We start from the raw sequence: 23,211 nt of genomic DNA, 5'->3' as shown, positions 1-23,211 counted from the left end.
TAAAATACGATCCCAGTTAAAATGATAAAGATCATGAAGAAAAGCTTGTTCAACAAAGTTCTTCAGACTTCTTTTAAGAACAATACTAGGCTTAGTGCGAGGGATTTTAATGTCCCTAACAGCACCGATTACACAATGGTCACTCATATCATTGGCAAAAACTGCTGTAGCAGAATATTTATGTGGCATGTTGGTGACTAAAAGATCAATAAGAGCAGATTTGGTAGGGCATTTGGGGTTAAGACGCGTGGGACGCCTTTTATTAATTTGAGTAAGGTTAAAAGCTAGACACTGGGCCTTAAAAGGACCAGACACAGGTGAAAACCAGTCCCAATTAAAATCACCCACCAGAACAATTTCTTTGAATTTCAGTTCAGATAACAGCTGCATTAAAGAGGATAATGTCTCTGCAGTGGCAGAGGGGGGCCTGTAGCATCCAACAATAGTTAGGTGTTGACCACCAGACAAAGCAATACTTAAAGCTAAGATTTCAAATCACAAATTGATTTGGCAAGCAAGATTTGTGCAGTAAGACTGGATCTGTCACGAACGGTACAGAAATAACATACAAAAATGGTGGACCCAATGCAGACACGGACACGAAGTAAGTACAAAAAAACGTTTAATGATAATAACTAACACAAAAACACTACAGGGTAAATAGGTAACACAAATGACAAGATGGTCGAGGGAAAAACAGGAACGAGGAGACGACGGAAGAATCAGGGAGACGGACAGGAAACAGGAACACGGGAAACTACGGAGAGAGAGAAACAACAAACACGATTAGTATATACATAACGACGGGGAGCGTGATACCCACAACGAGAAAGGGGATGCCAATCCGGGGGGAATAGTTTTACCAGTTAAGGGTCTACAACGGTCCGGCGTGCATGTCTGTCAGCTCAAGGTATTTGTAGTGGTACAGGTGATCAGTGTAACAGGCTGCAGCTTGGGGGGAACGCCTACCGGACCTAGACAAAGGGGAACACATACACAAGCAGGGATATACAGACAGAGGGAGACAAACTCGCCTCCAGGCGCTGCACCGGGCCTCCCTGGATGAGCCCGGTAGAAATCCCGGATCAGGGATGGATCCAGGATAAGGGATCTGGAGACCCAACTCCTCTCCTCAGGACCGTAGCCCTCCCAGTCCACCAGGTACTGGAACCCCCGACCACGACGTCGCACGTCTAAAATAGAGCTAACCGTGAACGCCGGATGGCCGTCAACGGTATGGGGGGGTGGTGGGGCGACGGCAGGCGGGCACAACGTGCTGGTGGTAACTGGCTTTTTCTGGGACACATGGAAGGTCGGATGAATCCTGAGGGACGCAGGAAGCTTCAGGCGGACGGCACTGGGATTGACAATGGCTTCAATCTCAAAGGGGCCAATGAAACGAGGAGCAAGCTTCTTCGATGCGACATTCAGGGGAATGTTATGAGAGTTAAGCCACACCCTTTATCCGGGTCTGTATTTAGGCGCAGGGATGCGATGGCGATCTGCCATCCTACGGTTCTGCTCCGCCGTCCGGAGCAACGCCCCACGGGTCTCCCTCTAAATCCGATGTACTCTTCGGAGATGGTGTTGGACGGATGGGACAGCTATCGCCGCTTCCTGGGCCGGAAACAGAGGAGGTAAGTAGCCCAACGAAGCCTCGAAGGGGGACATACCTGTAGCGGTGCTGGTTAGGGAGTTGTGGGAGTATTCGACCCAGGAAAGCTGCGAAGACCACAATGAAGGATTGCGGGCACAGATGCAACAGAGGGCAGTCTCCAAGTCCTGATTCGCCCTCTCCGTTTGACCATTAGACTGGGGATGGAACCCAGAGGATAGACTGACCTTAGCCCCTAAGGCCTGGCAGAAAGCCTTCCAGACACGGGAGGTGAATTGAGGACCACGGTCTGAGACGATGTCCGCTGGTATCTTGTGGAGGCGAAAAACATGGTCCACAAGGATTTGCGTCGTCTCCATGGCCAACGGCAGCTTGGGTAGCAGGACAAAATGGACCATTTTAGAAAAGCGGTCAACAATGGTGACAATAGTATCTTTACCTTGGGATACGGGAAGTCCAGTAACGAAATCCAAGGCGATATGGGACCATGGTCGACCGGGTACGGGGAGAGGACGGAGAAGACCTGCTGGAAGGTGATGAGAAGTCTTTTCCCCGAGCACAGACGGTGCAGGCCAGGACAAACTCCCGAGTATCAGTACCCATAGTCTTCCACCAGAAGTGACGACGAAGCAGAGACAAGGTCCTGGTTATTCCTGGATGACAGGAGAGACGAGAAGAGTGACCCCACTGGAGCACCTGGGAGCGAACGCCGGCAGGAACAAACATACGCCCTGGTGGACCACCACCAGGGTCGGGGTTAGCGTGTTGAGCTCTTCTGACGATGGTCTCAATCTCCCAGGTCAATGCTGCCATCACACATGAAGCGGGAACGACGTTGTCCACTCCGGATTCTTCCTCCTCGGCTGGTCCAAACTGCCGAGAGAGGGAATCTGGCTTGATGTTCTTACTGCCAGGGATATAAGTCAATGTGAAATTAAAATGCCCAAAAAACAAAGCACACCAGGCTTGACGTGAATTCAGTCTTAACCGTAACCCCAAGTTCTTGTGGTCAGTCCAGAACATAAATGGAACTTCCGCCCCCTCAAGCCAATGTCGCCACTCCTCCAATGCTAGCTTAACCACTAGTAACTCGCGGTTCCCGACATCGTAGTTCCTCTCCGCGGGTGACAACTTCTTGGAACTGAATGCACATGGGTGAACATTATTGTCGGATAATGCCTGGTCATCGGTGAAACTACTTGGCTGTAGTTACGAATAAAACGGCGATAGAAATTAGCGAAACCCAAAAATCGCTGAAGCTGCTTCCTGGAGGTGGGTGTCGGCCATTCGGTCCCAGCAGTGAATTTAGCAGGATCAGCCCTAACCTGTCCACTCTCCACGATGTAACCCAAAAATGTCACGGAGGAGACGTGAAATTCGCATTTCTCGGCCTTGACAAAGAGACGATTTTCCTGGAGACGCTGAAGAACCTGACGAACGTGCACCCCATGCTCGTTCAAGTCTTTAGAGAAGATCAGGATGTCGTCAAGGTAAACAAAAACGGAAAGATTAAGCATATCACGGAGCACGTCATTAACTAAGGCCTGAAAAACAGCTGGGGCATTAGTTAACCCGAAAGGCATAACTAGATACTCAAAATGTCCAAGTGGCGTGTTGAAGGCTGTCTTCCACTCGTCCCCCTCCCTCACCCTCACGAGATGATATGCGTTGCAGAGGTCGAGCTTGGAAAAGATGGTCGCGCCATGCAACGGCTCAAACGCGGAGTTGATCAACGGGAGGGGGTACTTGTTTTTAATTGTGATATTATTGAGACCACGGTAATCTATGCAGGGACGTAGCGATTTATCCTTTTTGGCCACAAAGAAAAAAACAGCTCCCAGTGGAGAAGAAGAGGGGCGAATGATCCCTGACTTGAGCGAGTCATTAATATATGTCTCCACAGACTCTCGTTCGGGACCTGACAGGTTATAGAGACGACTAGTGGGAAACGTTGACCCGGGCAACAACTCAATGGAACAATCGTAAGGACGGTGAGGGGGTAGGGATAGCGCCTTGGCCTTGCTTAACACCTGAGCGATATCTTTGCCTTGCCAGCGGTGATCGGTCATTAAATTATACAATGCATCCCTTGGAGAGTCTGTCACCTCCTGTGATTTAAACTCAGCTATAGACAATCAGTTCTACTGCTCATTGGTCTGGTATTTTTGATCTTGTATATATTTCCTAAAAGTTTTCTTTTCTATTATATGTTTTTGTCTTTAAAATATTTGTGTTTGTATATCTGGAGTTTCGTAGCAAAAATAATTTCTTCTGGGATTCTTAAAGTATTTCTGATTCGGATTCTGATTATCAACGCCAAGTGAAAGGCAGGTAGAGAGTAGCTAACGTATGATGCAGGAAAACAAAGTACTGCGCAGATTGTATTTTCTCACGGCGGGGAAAAAGCAAAAGGGGTTTTGTTTGTGAGTTGTAATACAAACTTCAAATTTGAAACTGTAAAAGAACACAAAGTTTCAGTAACTCATCTAATACTGTATATGTGGTGAAAAAGTCATAATCGTCTAATGCTTTGAGATACATCTGTACGTGATTTCTGCTTCGATATCCTGTATATAAAGTAATTACTAAGGCTTTCAATTAAAAATATTCAATTGTTCTAGGTTTTATGAATTGTATGTATTTGTAATGCATTAGACTTCAGTGTTTATTGTTGTTATAAATAGTTGTTAAAAATATATTTATTTAAACAGACAGTATTCATCTTGCTCTCTATTTAATCTTCTTCATTCCTGCACCATTTCTTTAAATATGGATAAGAAGCTGCCCTTTATATAGGGCATTATTTTCTTAATTTACTATATGTACAAATGTGTGGCTAGTGAGAATGCTGATTGGCTAGAAACTTTTGAAAACCACTAGCCACATTGGCTGGTAAGAAAAAAAAATAGTGTCAAACCCTGCTTGTAGCATATCAAATTCCTCTAAATATCACTTGAATTATATTTAAATATCTTCCATTTGCTTAAATCTTGCATATTTTCTACTTTTTCTTTGCAGTATACCACAACATTTCTCTGACTTCATTCATACTGCTGTGAGCAATTGTTATATTGGACTGAAAGGGTCACCTACCTTTGAGAGGATATCAGCAGCATAGTTTAGGTTCTGCACAAAGATGGCCTCCATCTCTTTGGCAACCGCCATTCTGTGTGAGCCCATGGGAACCCTGCCAGCCATGAGGTGGATCCTGGAAATTTCATAACAAATACATTTTTCACAAATGCTAACTTGAAAAGGACAAACTGCTTTTGTAATCAGTGGACTCTTGTTTCCTCCTGTTTTTTCCATATATGTCATCCGCTGACACTTGAAATTTATTTCTGATGCCTCCTATTTAGGAATGTGCCATGATTCAATATGATCGTTCATTACATTACATTTCATTTAGCTGGCGCTTTTATCAAAAGTGACTTCTAATAAGTGCATTCATCAATTACAAACCAGAAGAGCTAGAATTAAGTAAGTGCAGTAGCTGGCACTGCACCAGCACCGTGCCGTGCCCTGGGCTTTAGGGTACTTGCCCCCCCCTCCCTCTCCCCCCGCTGGCCAGCCCGTTTGTACTCACACTGCCTGGGCCTCGCGCAAATGCTTCTTGCCTGTCCATACGTCATCACGCCGTAACACGTCACACGCATTGTGCGTCTTATCCGACTGTTTTTGAATATTTCCATCCGACCAAATCTGCAGTAAACACTCCACCTCCGCATCACACCAACGTGAACCTTTCGCCAACATCGTTGTTGTTGTTAAATGTCTGCGCATGGTCCGTCTTTTTTTTTTTTTTTCTATGTCCGAACAGGCGCACACAAAATGACATCGGAGCCGCCGTAGGCCTCGTGCTCATGCTCGTACACGTGCGCATGCTCGTGCTCATACATGTGCAAACACGTATTACAAAAGCCCACCTCTCTCAAACGGGCCGTGGACGGCCAGCTGGCCGCAGCTAGGTGCGGAGCGGTTGCACTCACACTGGTCAAACTAGGTTTTACCCGTAAAACCTGTTTGGGCACGGTACGGAAGGACAGTGTGAGCGCGTCCTTAGGCCCCTGGTTGACCCTGCCTCGACACCAGTTATTCAGCCCTCCTGGAAGGCTCACCTCCCTGCTAAAAGAGGGCATAATCAAGCCAATAAATGCAGCACCTTGGATCTCAAACCTGGTGGTTACACAAAGCTGTCATTCCAGATAAATACCCTTTACCTACAGCTGAGGAGCTCACCTCTCTTTTTCATGGACCTATGGCCTTCTCAAAGTTGGATTTAAGTTCCACTTCACCCAGCCAGGACCTGACAGCAATTGTCACACACGATGGGGTGTTCAGGTACACGTGCATGCCGTATTTTTTTATTGGCTTTTGCAGACAAGGTATAGCACATGTACAGTATGTCTGCTTTAAGGTGAAAATAAAAGAAAACAAAAAATAAATAAAAATAAAAACACACTAAAAACTAATAGCAAAAATAATTAACATAATTTAAGGAGGAGAAAAAAAAAATATATATAAAGGGGGGGGGGGGGGGGCTCTCTCCTTCCAGCATTAAGAAGTGTCCTCAGCATCGTCAGGAGCAACAGTAATACTATTGCTAATAAAAGCCAGCAGTGGGTCCCAGGTTTGGTTGAATGCCTCTAAAGATCCCCTCTTTGAAAACCTTAACCTCTCCAACTGGAGACATTGCAAAATTTCAGTTATCCAACTATTATGAGTCGGTCACAGCACATCGTCATCAGCAACCAGAGGAGCCTGTTCAGTGGAAGGCTGCTCCTGCCGAAGTGTAGGACCAACAGGCTCAAGAACTCCGTTGTCCCTCAGGCCATCACACTCTACAACTCCTCACTCGGGGGGAGGAGGAAATAAAGAGGACAGAAGGGAAAGAGTGGGAGCCACTTACTGTGTAATTAATAATCTACTCTTACATACCTGGACACTTATCTTCTTTTCTTTTTTGTGCAATAACTTTATCCACCACTTAAGGGCAATAATTTAATCTTGCTGCTCATTTCTGTCATATACAGTCATACATATTTTATCTTATACATTTCCTCTACATTTAACTTATTTGATTTAACTTTCTGTAAATTTTATTTGACCTGTATTCTTACATTTACCTCATATATATTTGAGTTCATTGCTTACTGTTTATTGTTTTTTTTATACTTTCTGTATTTATTTAGCTAAGAGTTTATTGGTTATACTATACTGTGTGTTTTTTTTTTTTATACCTCCCTCGTTTTTTGTAAGCTGCTGGAAACTCAATTTGCTTGCAGGGGTCATCCCAAAAGAGACAAAAGAGAAGTCTAAGTCTGACTTCCAGTCCCTTTTTAGAGTGAATCATAGCACTGAGACAGCACTGATAAAAATGACTAATGACCTTCTCTGTACTTGTTTTAATAGATCTTAGTGCTGCCTTGATATGTCTTCATCAGCAGATCCTTGAGAAATTAGTTGCCAATCAGCTTTGACTTTTTGAATAATAATGAGTTATTTGAGGACTTCCAGTCAGGATTCAGAATGAATCATAGCACTGAGAACGCACTGGTAAAAATGACTAATGACCTTCTAATAGCTTCTAATACGACTTTGACTCGCTTACCCAAATCGCTTATCATGTCCTGGTTTCCACTGACTCTTCGTTCAATCAGAGTCATATGATCACCAAGGGTAGTCATTGATAATTGTAGTGAATTAACACTCGTTTGTAGCTGATCCAATTTCAGATCAATATGCAAGTACAGTTTGGATTTCATATGCTGCATGGCATCAAGAAGAGCTTCGTTAGAGGCCATCATAGAAGGATGAGATGAACAATGGGATGACTAGATCGGCCGTAAAAGTTCCTTAATTGATCTCATCTCATCTTCAACTGCTTATCCGGGGTCAGGTCGCGGGGGGGAACCACTTTAGCAGGGGACCCCAAACTTCCCTTTCCCGGGCCACATTAACCAGCTCTAATTGGGGGATCCTGAGGCGTTCCCAGGCCAGTGTGGAGATAGACCCATTTTGGACGCTTGTACCTGCGACCTCGTTCTTTCGGTCATGACCCAACTTTCATGACCATAGATGAGGGTAGGAACGAAGATTGACCAGTAGATCGAGAGCTTTGCCTTCCGGCTCAGCTCTCTTTTTGTCACAACAGTGCGGTAGAGCGACTGCAACACCGCCCCCGCTGCTCCGATTCTCTGGCCAAACTCACGCTCCATCGTCCCCTCACTCGGGAACATGATCCCGAGGTACTTGAACTCCTTCACTTGGGGTAAGGACTCATTCCCTACCTGGAGTAGGATATCCGCCGGTTTTCTGCTGAGAGCCATTGCCTCAGATTTAGAGGTGCTGATCCTCATCCCAGCCGTTTCACACTCGGCTGTGAACCGATCCAGTGAGTGCTGACCGACAATGCCACCAGGACCACGTCATCTGCAAAAAGCAGAGACGAGGTCCTCAGCCCACCGAACTGCAACCCCTCCCCACCACGATTATGCCTTGATACCCTGTCCATTAAAATCACGAACAGGATTGGTGACAAAGCGCACCCCTGGCGGAGGCCAACCCCCACCGGGAACGAATCCGACTTACTGCCGAGGATCCGGACATAGCTCTCGCTTTGGGTGTAAAGAGATTGGATGGCCCCCAGAAGTGACCCCCTCACCCCATACTCCCGCAGCACCTCCCACAGTATCTCCCGAGGGTCCCGGTCATATGCTTTCTCCAGATCCACAAAATACATGTAGACTGGATGGGCATACTCCCAGGCCCCCTCCAGGATCCTTGCGAGAGTGAAGAGCTGGTCCGGGTGTTCCACGTCCAGGTCGGAATCCACATTGTTCCTCTTCAATCTGAGGTTCGACTATAGGACGAACCCTCCTTTCCAGCACCTTGGATTAGACTTTACCAGGGAGGCTGAGAAGGGTGATGCCCCTGTAATTGGCACACACCCTCTGGTCCCCCTTTTGAAACAGAGGAACCACCACCCCGGTCTGCCACTCCCTTGGCACTGTCCCAGACTTCCACGCAATGTTGAAGAGATGTGTCAACCAAGACAGCCCCTCCAAACCCAATGCTCTCAGCATTTCTGGACGAATCTCATCAATCCCTGGGGCTTTTCCACTGTTGAGTTGTTTGACTACCTCAGTGACTTCCGCCAGGGATATTGACAATGATTCCCCATCAGCTTCCAGCTCTGCCTCTACAAAAGAGGACATGTTAGTCGGATTTAGAAGTTCCTCAAAGTGCTCCTTCCACCGCCCGACTACCTCATCAGCTGAGGTCACCAGCGTCTCGTCCTTACTGTAAACAGCTTGGACGGTTCACCGGTTTCCCCTCCTGAAATGTAGAATGGTTTTCCAGAAGCACCTTGGTGCCGCCCAAAAGTCCTTCTCCATGGCTTCTCCGATCTCCTCCCACGCCCGCTGCTTGGCCTCTGACACAGCAGAGGCTGCAGCCCTTCTGGCCTGTCGGTACCTGGCAACTGCCTCCGGAGTCTTCTGGGACAACATATCCCGGAAGGCCTCCTACTTCAGTCGGACAGCTTCCCTGACCACCATTGTCCACCACGGTGTTCGAGGGTTACCGCCTCTTGAGGCACCTAAGACCTTGAGGCCACAGCTCACTTCTGCAGCTTCAGCAATGAAAGCTTTGAACATTGCCCACTCCGGTTCAATGCCCCCAACCTCCACAGGGATGCCAGAAAAACTCCGCCGGAGGTGTGCGTTGAAGATCTCTCGGACAGGGGCCTCCTCCAGACGTTCCCAGTTCACCCGCACTACTCGTTTGGGCTTACCTGGTCTGTCCAGAATCTTCCCCCATCCTCTGACCTAACTTATTACCAGATGGTGATCAGTTGACAGCTCTGCCCCTGTCTTCACTCGAGTGTCCAAAACATACGGCCTCAGATCAGAGGATACGATCACAAAATCGATCATCGACCTTTGGCCTAGGGTGCTCTGGTACCACGTACACTTATGAGCATCCTTGTGTTTGAACATGGTGTGAGTTATAGACAATCCGTGACTAGCACAGAAGTCTAATGACTGACGACCACTCGGATTTAGATCAGGGAGGCCGTTCCTCCCTATCACGCCTCTCCAGGTGTCTCCATCATTGCCCACGTGCGCGTTGAAGTCTCCCAGCAGAACTATGGAGTCCCCTTCTGTAGCCCAATGCAAGACTCCATTCAGGGTCTCCAAGAAGGCCGAATACTCTGAACTGCTGTTCGGTGCATATGCACAAACAACAGTCAAAGAGTTTTCCCCCCTACCACCCGCAGGCGTAAGGAGGAGACCCTCTCGTCCACCGGGGTGAACGGCGCTCAGCCGGGGGTTAGTGAGTATCCCCACACCCGCCCGGCGCCTCACACCCTGGGCAACTCCAGAAAAGAATAGGGTCCAACCCCTATCCAGGAGTACGGTTCCAGAACCGAGACTGTGTGAGGAGGTAAGCCCCACCAGATCTAACTGGTAGCGCTCCACCTCCCGCCCAAGCTCCGGCTCCTTCCCCGACAGAGAGGTGACATTCCACGTCCCCGAGCCAGCTTCTGCTGCCCATGTCTGGTTTGTCGAGGCCCCTCACCTTCACTGCCACCAGTGCAGCAGCGCACCCGACCCAAGTGGTTCCTCCTGCGAGTGGTGGGCCATCAGGATGGAGAGGAGGGAGGTGCCACGTCACTTTTTCGGGCTGTGCCCGGCCGGGCTCCGTGGCAAACCCGGCCACCAGGCGCTCACCGGCGAGCCCTCCATCTGGGTCTGGCTTTAGACGGGGGCCCAGGGCTTACTCCGGGCAGGGTCTCTCTTCCTCTTTCTCTTCCTTGATTGTCCATTGAGTCTTTGTGAACCATTCTTAGTCTGGCCCCTCGCCTGAGACTGCTCTGCCATGGGAGACCCTACCAGGAGCACTAGGCTCCAGACAACACAGCTCTCAGGTTCACAGGGACACACAAACATTGATGTCGAAGTCAAAAGAAAAAAAACTTTTTCAAATGATTAACCAGTGAAGATGGAATTAGTCGAAAGCAAACGTTTCAAAGGTCAGGAAATTTAGCTCATAATGCAGACTGAAAAGACGCTCATGGAGATTCACGTGCGGCCATCTTGAAAGTGCAAGACAAGACGTGGGGGGTTCTATAGACAAATCTTTGACCTTATGATTACGAAAAGCCCAGGGAATTGTGATTTGTGGTGGTCTTAACCTGAGAATGGACCCAAAATAGGATGTGTCAAGATTAGCTCAGACCCAGAACACTGTAGGCAAAAAGGAGAGAAAGATATCCTGAGGTAACCAGTCACCACTCATCACTTGTGCAGTACCACCGCAGCTGTGAATCCTGGTGCTGGCAGCATCACGCTGTGGGGAATTTTTAGGGCAGGGATATCCTTCATGAAAACCTGTTCTAGATAGCTCAGGACCTCAGACGGGGTCAAGGTTCACCTGCCAACAGGACAATGACCCTAAGCACACAGCTAGGACAACACAGGAGGGGTTTTAGACCTAATGTACATTGCATTGCTGTGTTGTGTTGTTGAAAGGTGCTGTATGCTCAAGCACATGTGTTTCAGTCATTCCCCAGGTGGAGGTTAGGTTTTTTTTATTTGCATATTTTCACAAATCTCATAAGACAAACATTTGTAGAACATTTCAGCATCATACTTAGAAAAGAAAAATATATATATGTCATTTCTCTTTTCAATGAGCATTAAATTCTTAAATTATAATGACATAATAATTAAACTTAGGAAGAGAGTACTTAAATACACAATAAAATGGCCCAAGAGCATAAATAGATACATACAAAGAAATTAAATTAAAAAGTGGGCTATACTATTACATTTCCTCAAAAAATCTTGTAATATATCAGTGGTAGAAATCAATTTCTTATTATTAATAATTTGCATAGACTCAAAAAAATGTCAAGATTAAGTTTTGAAGGGTTTAAAGTTCGGCCGAGAATTGGAGAATTTAGTTTTATGGATATAAAATTCTCCTTGTAGAATTAGTAAATTGACAATCCACTGTATATTTTTGATTTTGTTTTCATAGCAGGTAATGACATATTTTTCTTCCAATTTAATGAATTGATTGGATTTAATATTAAAAAAGCTCTCACTTTCTTTCCAGAAGTCCAAAGTATACTGACACTCCAAGAATAAATGCATAATTCTTCTTCAATCTTACTAAATTCACATTTGTTGTCCACATCTGCAAACCATGTAACAAATGTATTAGTGGGATAAATATTATTCATGATTTTATAAGTTTTTCCCGATGAATATAAGAGAAATAAGAATTCCAAACTAATTTTTCCCATAGAGTGATTCTCCGTTTGCTGTAGAATTCCTTGTATGTTTATTGGAAGATTTATGACTTAATATTTATTCCATTAACAAAAGGGACAGTTCTAAATCCTGCATTTCTTGTCAATTGAAGGATTCCACAAGGTAGGATATAGCATTTATTACTAATTGATATTATTTATGGGTGACAGGAAACATTTGAGATCTAACAAATTCCTCAAAACTTTGAAATTAAGCTTCATTATTTTGTAAGTCTGTAAAAAAAAAAAAAAGATTCCTATCCACTCAATGTTGTAGATATAAGGATTTATTCTTTCTGGATATGAATTAATTGTTCCTGCTGATGAAATGCAGACAACTTTAGGAGGTTTGGGGGTGAAAACAATACAAATGTGATCTTTACTTTGTCCATGCCTCACCTTTTGCAGTCCAAAGCTCTTGCATACTTCACAGCCAGATCCAGACCCTGTCTGAACTCTGCCTCTCTTCCAGGAACTGCTGCAAGACCAAGATCCCCCTTCTTTACATCACCTGCAACACACATTCATAGTATCACTACCATTATCAATTGTTGCTGGATGTTAAAGCTTTTACTGAACAGTTACCGGGCGGGGTGTTGATGAGGACCATCTCCACTCCTGCAGCCTCTCTGGCTCTCTGAAGCTCCTGCAGGTCAGAGTCATAGAGCCAGGCCGCCTCCACCGCCTGAAAGCCGACCGAGCCAGCCGCGTAGATCCTCTGACTCAAGTCTGGAAGCTCCGTGAACAGCCAGGAGATATTCGCACAGAACTTCAGCGGAGCCATCTCGGTTCAATGGCGGAGGGCAACGACCGTTAGTTACGTCTATGCTGTACTTTGATCCCGGTAAGAGCTGCGGTAAGATAACTGTATTTAGAGAGACCTCCAAAACGATACTGTCGATCCGTTCCGTCCTATTAATCTGCAATCACCTGTGTCCAAATGTTTAAGACAGGGACTGAAGACAAGCACTAAATCATTCCAGTTAAGATAGCTGAGCAATGCTAAGGAAATAACTTCAACACTGTCTTAATTCCTACCAGGCTTCTTCTACATGTTATTAATGTTCATATACTTCACGCTACTTACAATAAAGAGAGTTTCTATTTGAAATGAGCAAAACAAGTTGTGTCTGACCAGACCCCCGGCGGAGTTTGTTTTTGTCACGTGACTGGCAGCATGATTCCGGTCTGCGACTTCTTTGCGTTTTTTGGCGGATTGCAATACCAACTCTAAGGTGCACACCTCCACCTACTGAGCCGGAGTATGTAGGACCGGCTCTAGTGGTCTATGATTTTACATTAAATTATCTCATAGTTGTAGTAGTAGTAGTAGTAGTAGTAGTAATAATAATAATAATAATAATAATAATAATAATAATAATAATAATAATAATAATAATAATAATAATGAAACAAAACAAACCATGTTACCAAGAAGCTCTATGACCCCTCTCTGTCTCTCACACCTTATCACCCTTAGTTCCCAGTATCCCTTCCAAATTCCACTCATGCCCTGCCTTACTCACCCTATTTTTCAGCCAGTGTGCAGATCCAATGTCAATATTGGGGAGACACCAAAATGACTGAATGTTTTTTGGATTTATACAGTTTGCACATTGCATATTTGCACACTTAATTACGTATCGTTTCATATTTATTGATTGTTGATATATTTCTTGTCCTTTTAAATCTTATTTGTGCTGGTAGTTTATGCGATGGCCGCATGGTTCCACCTGCAAAAGAGGGACATGAGATTTAATGTGCATTTGTGTGGTAAATGAAAGCTAAGATGACATTATGTGACTTATCTAATATATGTTGTGTGTGTGTGTGTGTGTGTGTGTGTGTGTGTGTGTGTGTGTGTGTGTGTGTGTGTGTGTGTGTGTGTGTGTGTGTGTGTGTGTGTGTGTGTATATGTATAATAGTATATTTGGAGTGGTAAAGTGTGTGTGAAATGTGCTTACAAGTCTCATTTGTCTCCAGGGTGTTCGGGCAAAAGACCGACCCAGGAAACGGGCACCATATTTCTAGTTCAGTGGGCATCCAAGTGGTGATTAGTGGGGGTGTTGAAAGATGTTTTTTTTTAATTAAAATGTATTTATTATTGGGGATGAGGAGGTAATAATTGTGTGTATACCCAGCAGAATATACCTTGATCCCAGAACAGACACTGAAGAACTTTATACATCAAATCTTCCCTAAATGACTTCATAGTATGTAAACTCAACAGCACACGCTGCAGAGTCAACACCCATAACCTGTCTGGTCTGACTTCCTCCACCCACTGAAGCCCAAAAATGACTGCCATCATCTCTGCCGAATAAACCAATAGTTGATCTGTTGCTTGATTTGAAAAAGTATGATGTAAACTCCTGTACCCAAACGATCGTATCAAGGCAGTGGGTCTGTAGTTTCCAGGGTTATTAAGATCGTTACCGGGTTTACTAAAATGCAACCCCAACTTTTTGGCATGACCCCTTCCCTCCATATCTTATTAAATAATTCCAGAACAAGTCTTAATACTTGACCAGGCAATTTACAAAACATCACATAACTTTTTGCATACATAACAACATAAGTCGGTCCTGACCTGTTGTTGTATTCCCAGTGCCATGCAACACTATATTTGTCTCACTCATAGTCAGCTTAGCATCGAGAGTTGAGTCTACATGATCCTTTTTCCTAATTATATTCTGATTTCCACTTAGTATTTTCCTCTTTCCTCTTCTTATGGAAACATTCTAATAATTTGCTCGTAATCAAGCAGCTGATGCTTGTCACAGTTTGATTATTGTTAGACTCAGGTGTGTTAGGGTAGGGAGAAACCTAAAACATGCCGGACAGTGGCTCTCCAGGACCGGAATTGCCTACCCCTTGTCTAGAAAGACGTTTCACCTCTCATCATAGAGGCTTCATCAGTTCATGTACACATATGACCAGGCTGGGACTGATCCAACTATCTGGTGTGGAGATCCAGGTATTTAACCTTTCACAAGGCCGATGATGTCACTGGAACTCTTTGTGCTCCAAGTGCCAACAACCGTCATTGGAGTGACAGTCGTTGGTGGGAAGTTGGTTTCGACTTGGTTAGGGCTACTACTGGGTTACAACGACAGTCGTTGGAGTCACAGGAGGCCATTTGTTAACAGTTGGTCTTTGAGGTTAGATTGTTGAATCTCCTGGGAAGGGATGAAAGGGCAGCATTGTAAATGAAAATTAAATTTGTACTATTTAAAGACATCTCAGCAAATACACGTATATATACTTGTAACTGTAAATATATTGTATAAAGAAAAACAGCTGAGCAAATGCACTTAACCACGGTAAGTGTAACACTGGCTCACACTGATGACAGTACCCGGGGCAGCTGTTAGAGAAACACAACAGATAACCACATTAGGGTAACACAGGCTCACACTGATGACAGTACCCGGGGCAGCTGCGAGCGTCTAAGGCTGCTGTCGGGTTCGCTGCTCTACTCATAAGCGCAGACCGGAGAAGTAGATCTGTTCCTCTCCAGAGCAGTTAGCTTTCCGGGCCAGCTGCAGTTTAAGACGTGTGAAAGAAGTTCTCTAGAGTCCTCAGTGTTTCTCATCAGGGCTTAACTAAGCTGCATGCATACAGGAGAGAAGCTACAAACAATGCGGTCGAAATGTTCTCTACCTTTCTCCAGATAGCTTCAGCATATATATTGTCACATCAAAGCAACTTACAAACACAAGGACATCAAAATAAAAATAACAACAAACACACTACCCAATGTTTATGACCCCAGTAGATGTTATCAATGTTTTACGACCACCAAATGTCACCATTTGCAACCCTCATGTGATCCCTCTCCACAACCCCCCCCCAGCACTTATTCACAGCTTGAATGTTAGTTAATTGTTATGTTAATCAACATACAGAAACCATGGATTTACACACCTTAAACTCAGAAAAACCCACTATACAAAATTGATTTCTCACAGACGGTGGTGTGTTTTCCTACTCTGTCGGCAAGAGACCCCTCCGAAACGCACCACCATCGCATCTGTAGCGGCTCGCTTCCCTGGTCCCACCTACATGGTGCAGCAAAGTCATCTATATCGTGTTCTTCTTTAGGAAAGTAACTGTATTATGAATACACCAATTTAAACGGTAACTATAACAGAATAAAGTTACTCATATTTTGTATTTTAAATACGTAACGCAGTTATATGTAATCCGTTACTCCCCAACCATGAACACATGAAATCCACACACAACAGGACGGTCATGTCTTGTCTAACCGTTGATTCGGCTCAACAGCGGAGAATCGGCTGAATAAATATGCTTCTCCTGTGTCCTGTGAGTTTGAGTCATCAGAAACATGGCAAGACACGGTTATCTCAGATTTCGGTTATTGTTTTCAGCCTATTTGCTGTAGCTGTCAGCATCACGTTACTTAACATGCAGAAATACGGACCACGCCACTCTCATTGCACCCCCCCCCCCCACTCACCGCTGCGATGGCCCTGTCGTGGAGTGACAGGAGGAACATCTGTATACGCCTACTGATTTTCATAAGTTATGTTCATAAGTACATCCATCCTGCAGGAGGGGCTGTAATTTTTGAAGTGTGTCAGTAGGGGGCACTCTCACTGTAAGTCAATGTTGTCATCTAGGTTTGTTCAGGGGGGGGGGGGGGGGGGGGGGCTCTTGTCATGCATGAGATATTTGGGGCAGATTGGACAACTATTGCTCAAGTTATAACTACTTTATGTGTTCTGATGAGACGCCAATGTTCACAGCCACGCCAAGGCCACACCCTACAGAAACACAAAATGATATGAGGTAACTTTGATCACCAAGGTCTTTAGATGCTCCATGAGGCGTTTTTGTTTGTCTGGAAGAGTTCTACAGGCCTACCTAATTTTGTAAATGTACCTCATTCGTACCGCCCTTGTTGATTCTAGGGTGTGCTAGCAAGCCAATTTGCCAAGGTCAATTCTGAAAAGAATGAAATACGCAAATTTTCACCTAGCTTGAATTTTGTATGAAGTTTGGGAAGTTTTTTGAATATGATAAAGCTTCCAAAAAGGCAATTTATTTGCATGAATAACAATAAAGATTCCTTTAATTTCAATAGGGCCTTTGCTGTCCCGACGTTTGTCGGTGCTAGGGCCCTAATAATAATTCCTTCAATTTCACTAGGGTCTTCGCTGGCCCGACATTCGCCCGTGCTCAGGCTCTAAAAGAAAAATAATTCCTTCAATTATGCAAACTGTCAAACTTGCAAAATAACAAATACAATAGCATTAATTAGTCTAAACATAACTGTATAACGTGTGCATGTGATAAATCTTTTTTGATTGTTATACTACATGGCCCTACAGTGTAATGTAAGGATAACAAGAGCTTTTCACATCCTGACCATTGCAGGCAAGAGTAGCTGGAGAGAGCAGAACAATGAAAAGGAAAGCAAAAAGTGGGAATATTGACAGTTTTTTTTAATAAGATAAGTGCACAGCAGTAAGAGGAGGGAAATGAAGGAGAAGGTAGTCAACTGGAGCAGAAGGCCACAGAAGGAGATGAAGAAATAAGTGAAGGAAAAGAGGAGGTGAGGGATGAAGAGGAGGCTGCTGCAGATTCAGAAAGTGGGACAGAGATAGGGAGTGACCACCAGGCAAAAGAAGATGACAGGGAGGAAGAGGGTCCTAGGCCTACTGCAATTCCCCCTGGACCACATGGTATGTGTTTATTCTCTTTCCATATAAATTGCATTACAGTATTATCACATATCCTGTCACTCAGTACATGTCACTCATGTCACCCATTTACATTTGGGGATTCCTGCGTACCATCCTCCCATGCCACCCTGCCAAGATCTCTTGCCACCGCTTTGCCACCCCATGTAGAATTTTCTAGACCCGTCACTGGTGCCAGATCCACGTAAAACAACAACGACGAGGCAGGATTATGCAAAGACTCCCACTGGGGAATCAGTTCAAAACTGCAGCTGGAATTGCTCTCGAGGTCAGTGCTGAATAGGGCAAGGATCTGTCTGGGCACACTCTGTCTCACTGTTAAAGACTTTTTGGAGCTACACTGCAGTGACCAGACCTCTCATCAGCAGAAAGATTAAAAAGGCGAGACTTGCGAAGAGCATGTTGTGTGGACAGAGGAGAACTGGTCCAGAGTGCACTTCTGTGATGAGAGTAAGTTCAATTTATTTGGGTCTGATGGGGAACATTATGTCCGGCTTAGGACTGGGGGAAAGACTGCACCTAGTGGGTGAAGAAGTCAGTTACATTTGGAGGAGGAAGTGTCATGGTTTGGGTGATGTTTTTGCAGCAGGAGTTGGGCCTCTTGTACATGGCAGAGTGAATGCAAATATTTATGTGAACCTCCTTTGGCGACATGCAATAACTTCATTGCAATTGTCTCTGGGTTAAGCAGTTCCTTGAAGCTTAGAATATTGAAACAATGAAATGGCCAGCCTGGAGTCCACATCTAAACCCCATAGAGAATCTCAGGAAAATCCATGTTTAGACCTCAAAACTCATGAGGAATACATTCTTTCCCTCCTCATCATCATACAGAAGTTCTATATCTGGACATGCAGCATTTTCATCTGGGGAACACAAAGACACATTATGTTTCTCTACAAGAGCATGCTTCACAAAGTATCTTCAATTTAAGCATGACACTGCACTCACTAAGCTACAGTCTTATCATGTTGTGTATATATGTATAAAGGCACATGGTCTTCTGCTTCTGGGTCAGTCTCTTTACCAGCCTTATTGCACAAGGACCAGTTCTGAATTGTGACGGAAATTACAATTGACATCTTTTGGATTTTAAAACACATTCTTTGTCTCCTCGTGATGCAGTTCTTTATCTGGGCATGCAATGTTCAGCTCTGAAAACACACAGAAAATTGTACATATCTTGTACATGTCTGCTTCAGCATAATTTTAAAGTACATCTTAGTACACAACACTGCTCTATCTGTTCCCTTATCCTGTGTTACAAGTATGACTATATTTATTGCCTGTTTCAATTAAATTCAATTCAATTTTATTTCAAAAAGTTATCTCAGGACACTATGACTTATTTATGATTCACATAGACCCAACAATTCCCCCGTAGAGTATGGTGGCAACGAAAACCTTCCCTTAAACAGGCAGGAACGTCAGACAGACCCAGCTCTATGGAGGACGGCCATCTGTCTTGACCAGTTGGGGAGGAAGAAAAAGAGAGAGAAAGAGAGAAAAGACAAACAGATGGACAGAGAGACAAAGAAAGACAGACAGAGACGCACTTCCAGAGATGCAAGCAACCACAAAAGTAACAGTAACTATAATAATATCTATAGTAATGTGAATATGACTTGTATGTTATGGCAGTTTACATAGCAGAATAGTAAGAAACAAGCACAGCTAAGGTGACAGAATATGAAAATGATAATAGTTATGGTGGCAAATATGATCAATGATGAGTATTGGTAATAACAGCTGTGATATAGCGAGAGATACCACTGATGGTGTTTTTATGGCTACAAATTTTATAGTTTATAAGACTAATGATAGTATACATGACTAATAGAGATAATAGTAGAAAGAAGCGTCATGCAGGACAACGGCAGCAGGCACCACCACGATAAGCAGAGACCTGTGAGACGACAAAGCAAACGACTCCGGGGAAGAAGTTGAATTAGTAACATGCATTGATGAGACATGAATGATACAGACAGAGAGAATAGAAGCTCAGAGTATTAGGAAAAGTATCATCCCCCAGCAGACTAGGCCTATAGCAGCATCATTAAGCATAACAGAATCAGCTTAGGCCCGTACATGCAGGTTCTAAGCGAAATTGAATGCCAATAACAACATAGCTAAGGGCTCGTAAGCCCTAGCTTAGTGTACTCTTAAATATGGGGACGGTGTCTGCCTCCCGAATAACACTTGGGAGCTGGTTCCAGAGGAGAGGAGCTTGGTAGCTGAAGGCTCTGCCTTTAGTTCTACTTATGGAGACTCTAGGAAAGACCAGTAGCCCTGCATTCTCAGAGCGCAGCGATCTAGTACTAGTACGATCTCTGTACACCCAAAGTGAGAGCTGTGTCCGGATCCACGGCAGTAAATCGGATTTGTTCCCGGTTGGGGGTTGGCCTCCGCCAGGGGTGTGCTTTTCTGTGTAAGGTTTGCATGTTCTCCCCATGTCTGCGTGGGTGTCCGGGTTCTCCGGCTTCCTCCCACGATCCAGAGACATGCACATGTTAGGTTAATTGGTGACTCTAAATTGCCCGTAGGTGTGAATGTGCATGGTTGTATGTCTCTGTTTGTCTCTATGTGGCCTGTGATAGACTGGTGTCCTGTCCAGGGTGTACCCGCCTCAGGCCCGATGTCAGCTGGGAGAAATATGATCTCTTCAATTTGTTTTAATTAGTACTCAAGCTGCAGCATTTTGGACCAACTAGAGACTCTTAACAGACTTATTGGAGCAGTCTGATAATAAGGAGTTGCAATAGTCCAGCCTAGAAGTTACAAATGCATTCCTTACTGTGGGGCTGGAGGACAACACAACATCATCCAGAGTAACAATATCTTTAGCTATTGAGTTTCGTAGGCCTTTAGAGCCAAGTACAATAACTTCAGTTTTATCTGAGTTTAACATGAAAAAATTGTGGGGAGAATCAGGTCCAGAAATAATCTCAGCTCGTTCGAAATCCTGTTCGGTCGGCCTTTGCGAACTGGGATTGGGCCTGAGCCAAGGCAATTATCTGAGACAGGTTGTTGCGAAGCTTGCTGAATTTTGGTCCGATATATTTCAAACCCTCAAACAGGCTCTTAACACATATTTGGAAGAAAATCCTCTGACTGCTCTTTAGGCGCCCTCCATCGAGAAATCTGCCCATTACTACACAACGTGTCGTGGCCTTTACCCCCCTGCTCGCCAGACATAACATTCTCCTAAAATGGAAACATGTTTCTCCACCGACACATGATAGTTGGATCCATAAAATCTTGCAATGTCTCCGGTTGGAGAGGTTATGGTTTTCACAGTGGGGATCTTCGACAGCATTCCACTGCTGGCTTTTATTAGCAATCAATTGCAATTAGCAAACTTCCTAGTGCTGGAAGGAGAGAGAGAGACCCCCCCCCCCTTATTTATTTTTTGTTGTCTTTTTCATTCTTGAATTATGTTAATATTTTTGCTATAAGTTTTAGTGTGTTTGGTCTGTGTTTTTCTTTTTTTTTTCAACTTTTTTTTGTTTTATTCAAGGATTTAGACTCAGTCACAATACATCTCATCCCTCTCCCTCTCTGGCCTGTCTTTGCCTTATCTCTATTCCTTGACACAGCTACAAACTGCTTCTGCACTCTGAGGACCTTTTGACCTTTTAGACAAACTTGGAACTCATTGAAGAGTGAACAAAATGACATCAAGGTCATTAAATGAAGAACCATGTAAGACTAATTTATGTTAGACAAACAGACACTGTCAAAAAGTGAAATTTATCTGTTTACTAATGGAGAAAAGACTTTCTCAATAGATAAATTTATTGCACCCTGACTCTAACTCAGGACACATTTCCTCACAGACACCTGACAATTTTTCGACTCTGAGCAACCCACAGACCTGATCTGATAAGAAGATCAGAGACTTTAATGTGTTCTTAAAGAAAACTATTATAGGAAGTATAAACTGTATGTATTTTATTCATCTGTAAAGAAATTCGTGTCTGGAAGGATTCTGGTCTTTCTATGATCAAGATTGCCAAAGTTACAGAAATGTTGTGATATTAAACCTAATCATGTAAGTATTGACATTTAGGATCCACCAATGGTTGTATTTTAAGTTTGTCCCAGTCTGTATGCTTGTAACATTCAATCACACCGTATATTATCATTGAGGATCCTATTTTAACACATTATCAAAATATATTTAGACTACTATCAAAGAATGATTAATTTATTGTGAAGATTTTTATTTGATGTTATTGTGTAACCGACACTTCCACAGGATTATTAACTTAGAGGAACTTACACATTATGTGTATTCACTGTAAAATTCCTACACTTTGTATTGTATATTTACATGAAAACTGATCTCGTCTTTGGAGACAAAGGAAAGAGGGAGTTTCTCCCATCTTAGGCGGGAAAATGAATGCATCTCATTATCAAGGCACCACCTTTGGACTTAAAGATGGCAGACCCAAGCTGTCGCCTCCGATTTCTAGAAGTTTTACTCAGATGATTTCCTCTGATTTCTCACTTCTTTTTGTCTTAGTCTAGTCTATTGTACAGTCTTTTATTTCGTAATATCTATCTAGTCTATTTTTGTCTTTATTTTTATGAGTAAATTTCTGCCTGACTTTGTTTCAACAAAGATTTAGAAGATTTAGGGTTTACAACGAAAGTGACCCTTTGACGCTGAATATCCGTTATTCACGGTGAAGCGTCCCCGCATCCAGTGGTTATAGCATGCTGCCCTGTTGGAAAGCCTGTCCACTTCTTGGCCTCTGACGACCTGGTTCTGCCAGCCCTGACCCGGTGTTCTGCACGTCTGGACGACTGCCCTGGAGCTGTGAACACACCTCCTTCCTCTGGACTTCCCTCTACACGGCTGAGTTTGGTGAGATGACGTAGGTACTTTTCTGAGCAGATCTGGTGACCACTAGCTATTTGATATAAAACTTCACTTTCCATAGAGCTATGATTAGAAATTGCATTTCCATGTCATAGCTTTACCATGCCCATTCATTTTCTGTGTTATTCAAGAAGCTTTATTTATCCTGAGGGAAATTATTGTGCAACAGTTTCAATACAAAGATGGGAAAGGATCAGAGTGACAATAAGCTCGTTCTAAAATACACTTTTGGTGCAACTTAAGACACATCATCAGTGTTGACATCGGGTGTTTCAGGTCTCACAACAGACACCCTCGCCCAGGGGACCCAGCCGGGGTGATCAAGTCCCGGCTTGTGTCTTAAGATCATTTGCTCACGACTCGCCCCGCTTGATCCACAGCCATCTGGACGCCTTTTCTGCTGCGTCGCTGATGTTTTTGATGGCTCTCCTGTTGTGCAGCCCCTTCACTCCTAGCATTTTGAGCGCCCTGATGAGAGACTGGCCAGCGAATCCTCTGCATCCGACCTCAATGGGGTTCGTCGGGTCCTCCATCCCCTGCTTCGGCATTCACCTGCCAGCTCCTCATACTTGGCTCTCTTCCTATCAAAGACCTCCTCCCTCCGGTCTTCCCATGGAAAAGTCAACTCCAGTAGAACCACTTGCCTTGTTGTCTCCGACAC

General features: G+C 44.2%; 1 protein-coding gene across 2 annotated transcripts in view; it reads right to left on the bottom strand.

The window, feature by feature from the left end:
• Window positions 1-13,076, bottom strand: part of hyi (hydroxypyruvate isomerase) — a 40,157-nt gene extending 27,081 nt beyond the window's left edge. For both annotated transcript variants that reach the window (XM_083939375.1, XM_083939376.1), the window contains exons 1-3: window positions 12,522-13,076; window positions 12,336-12,447; window positions 4,709-4,823 (exon numbers count right to left, since the gene is read on the bottom strand). In XM_083939375.1, coding sequence (XP_083795501.1) covers window positions 4,709-4,823; window positions 12,336-12,447; window positions 12,522-12,720 — 426 coding nt within the window. In that variant the 5' untranslated portion in view covers window positions 12,721-13,076. The remainder of the gene's footprint in view (window positions 1-4,708; window positions 4,824-12,335; window positions 12,448-12,521) is intronic.
• Window positions 13,077-23,211: the final 10,135 nt, after the last annotated feature.

This window comes from Echiichthys vipera (genome assembly GCF_963691815.1).
Source record: "Echiichthys vipera genome assembly, chromosome: 3".
Taxonomy (NCBI): domain Eukaryota; kingdom Metazoa; phylum Chordata; class Actinopteri; order Perciformes; family Trachinidae; genus Echiichthys; species Echiichthys vipera.
This window is presented reverse-complemented; position numbering and strand designations above follow the sequence as displayed.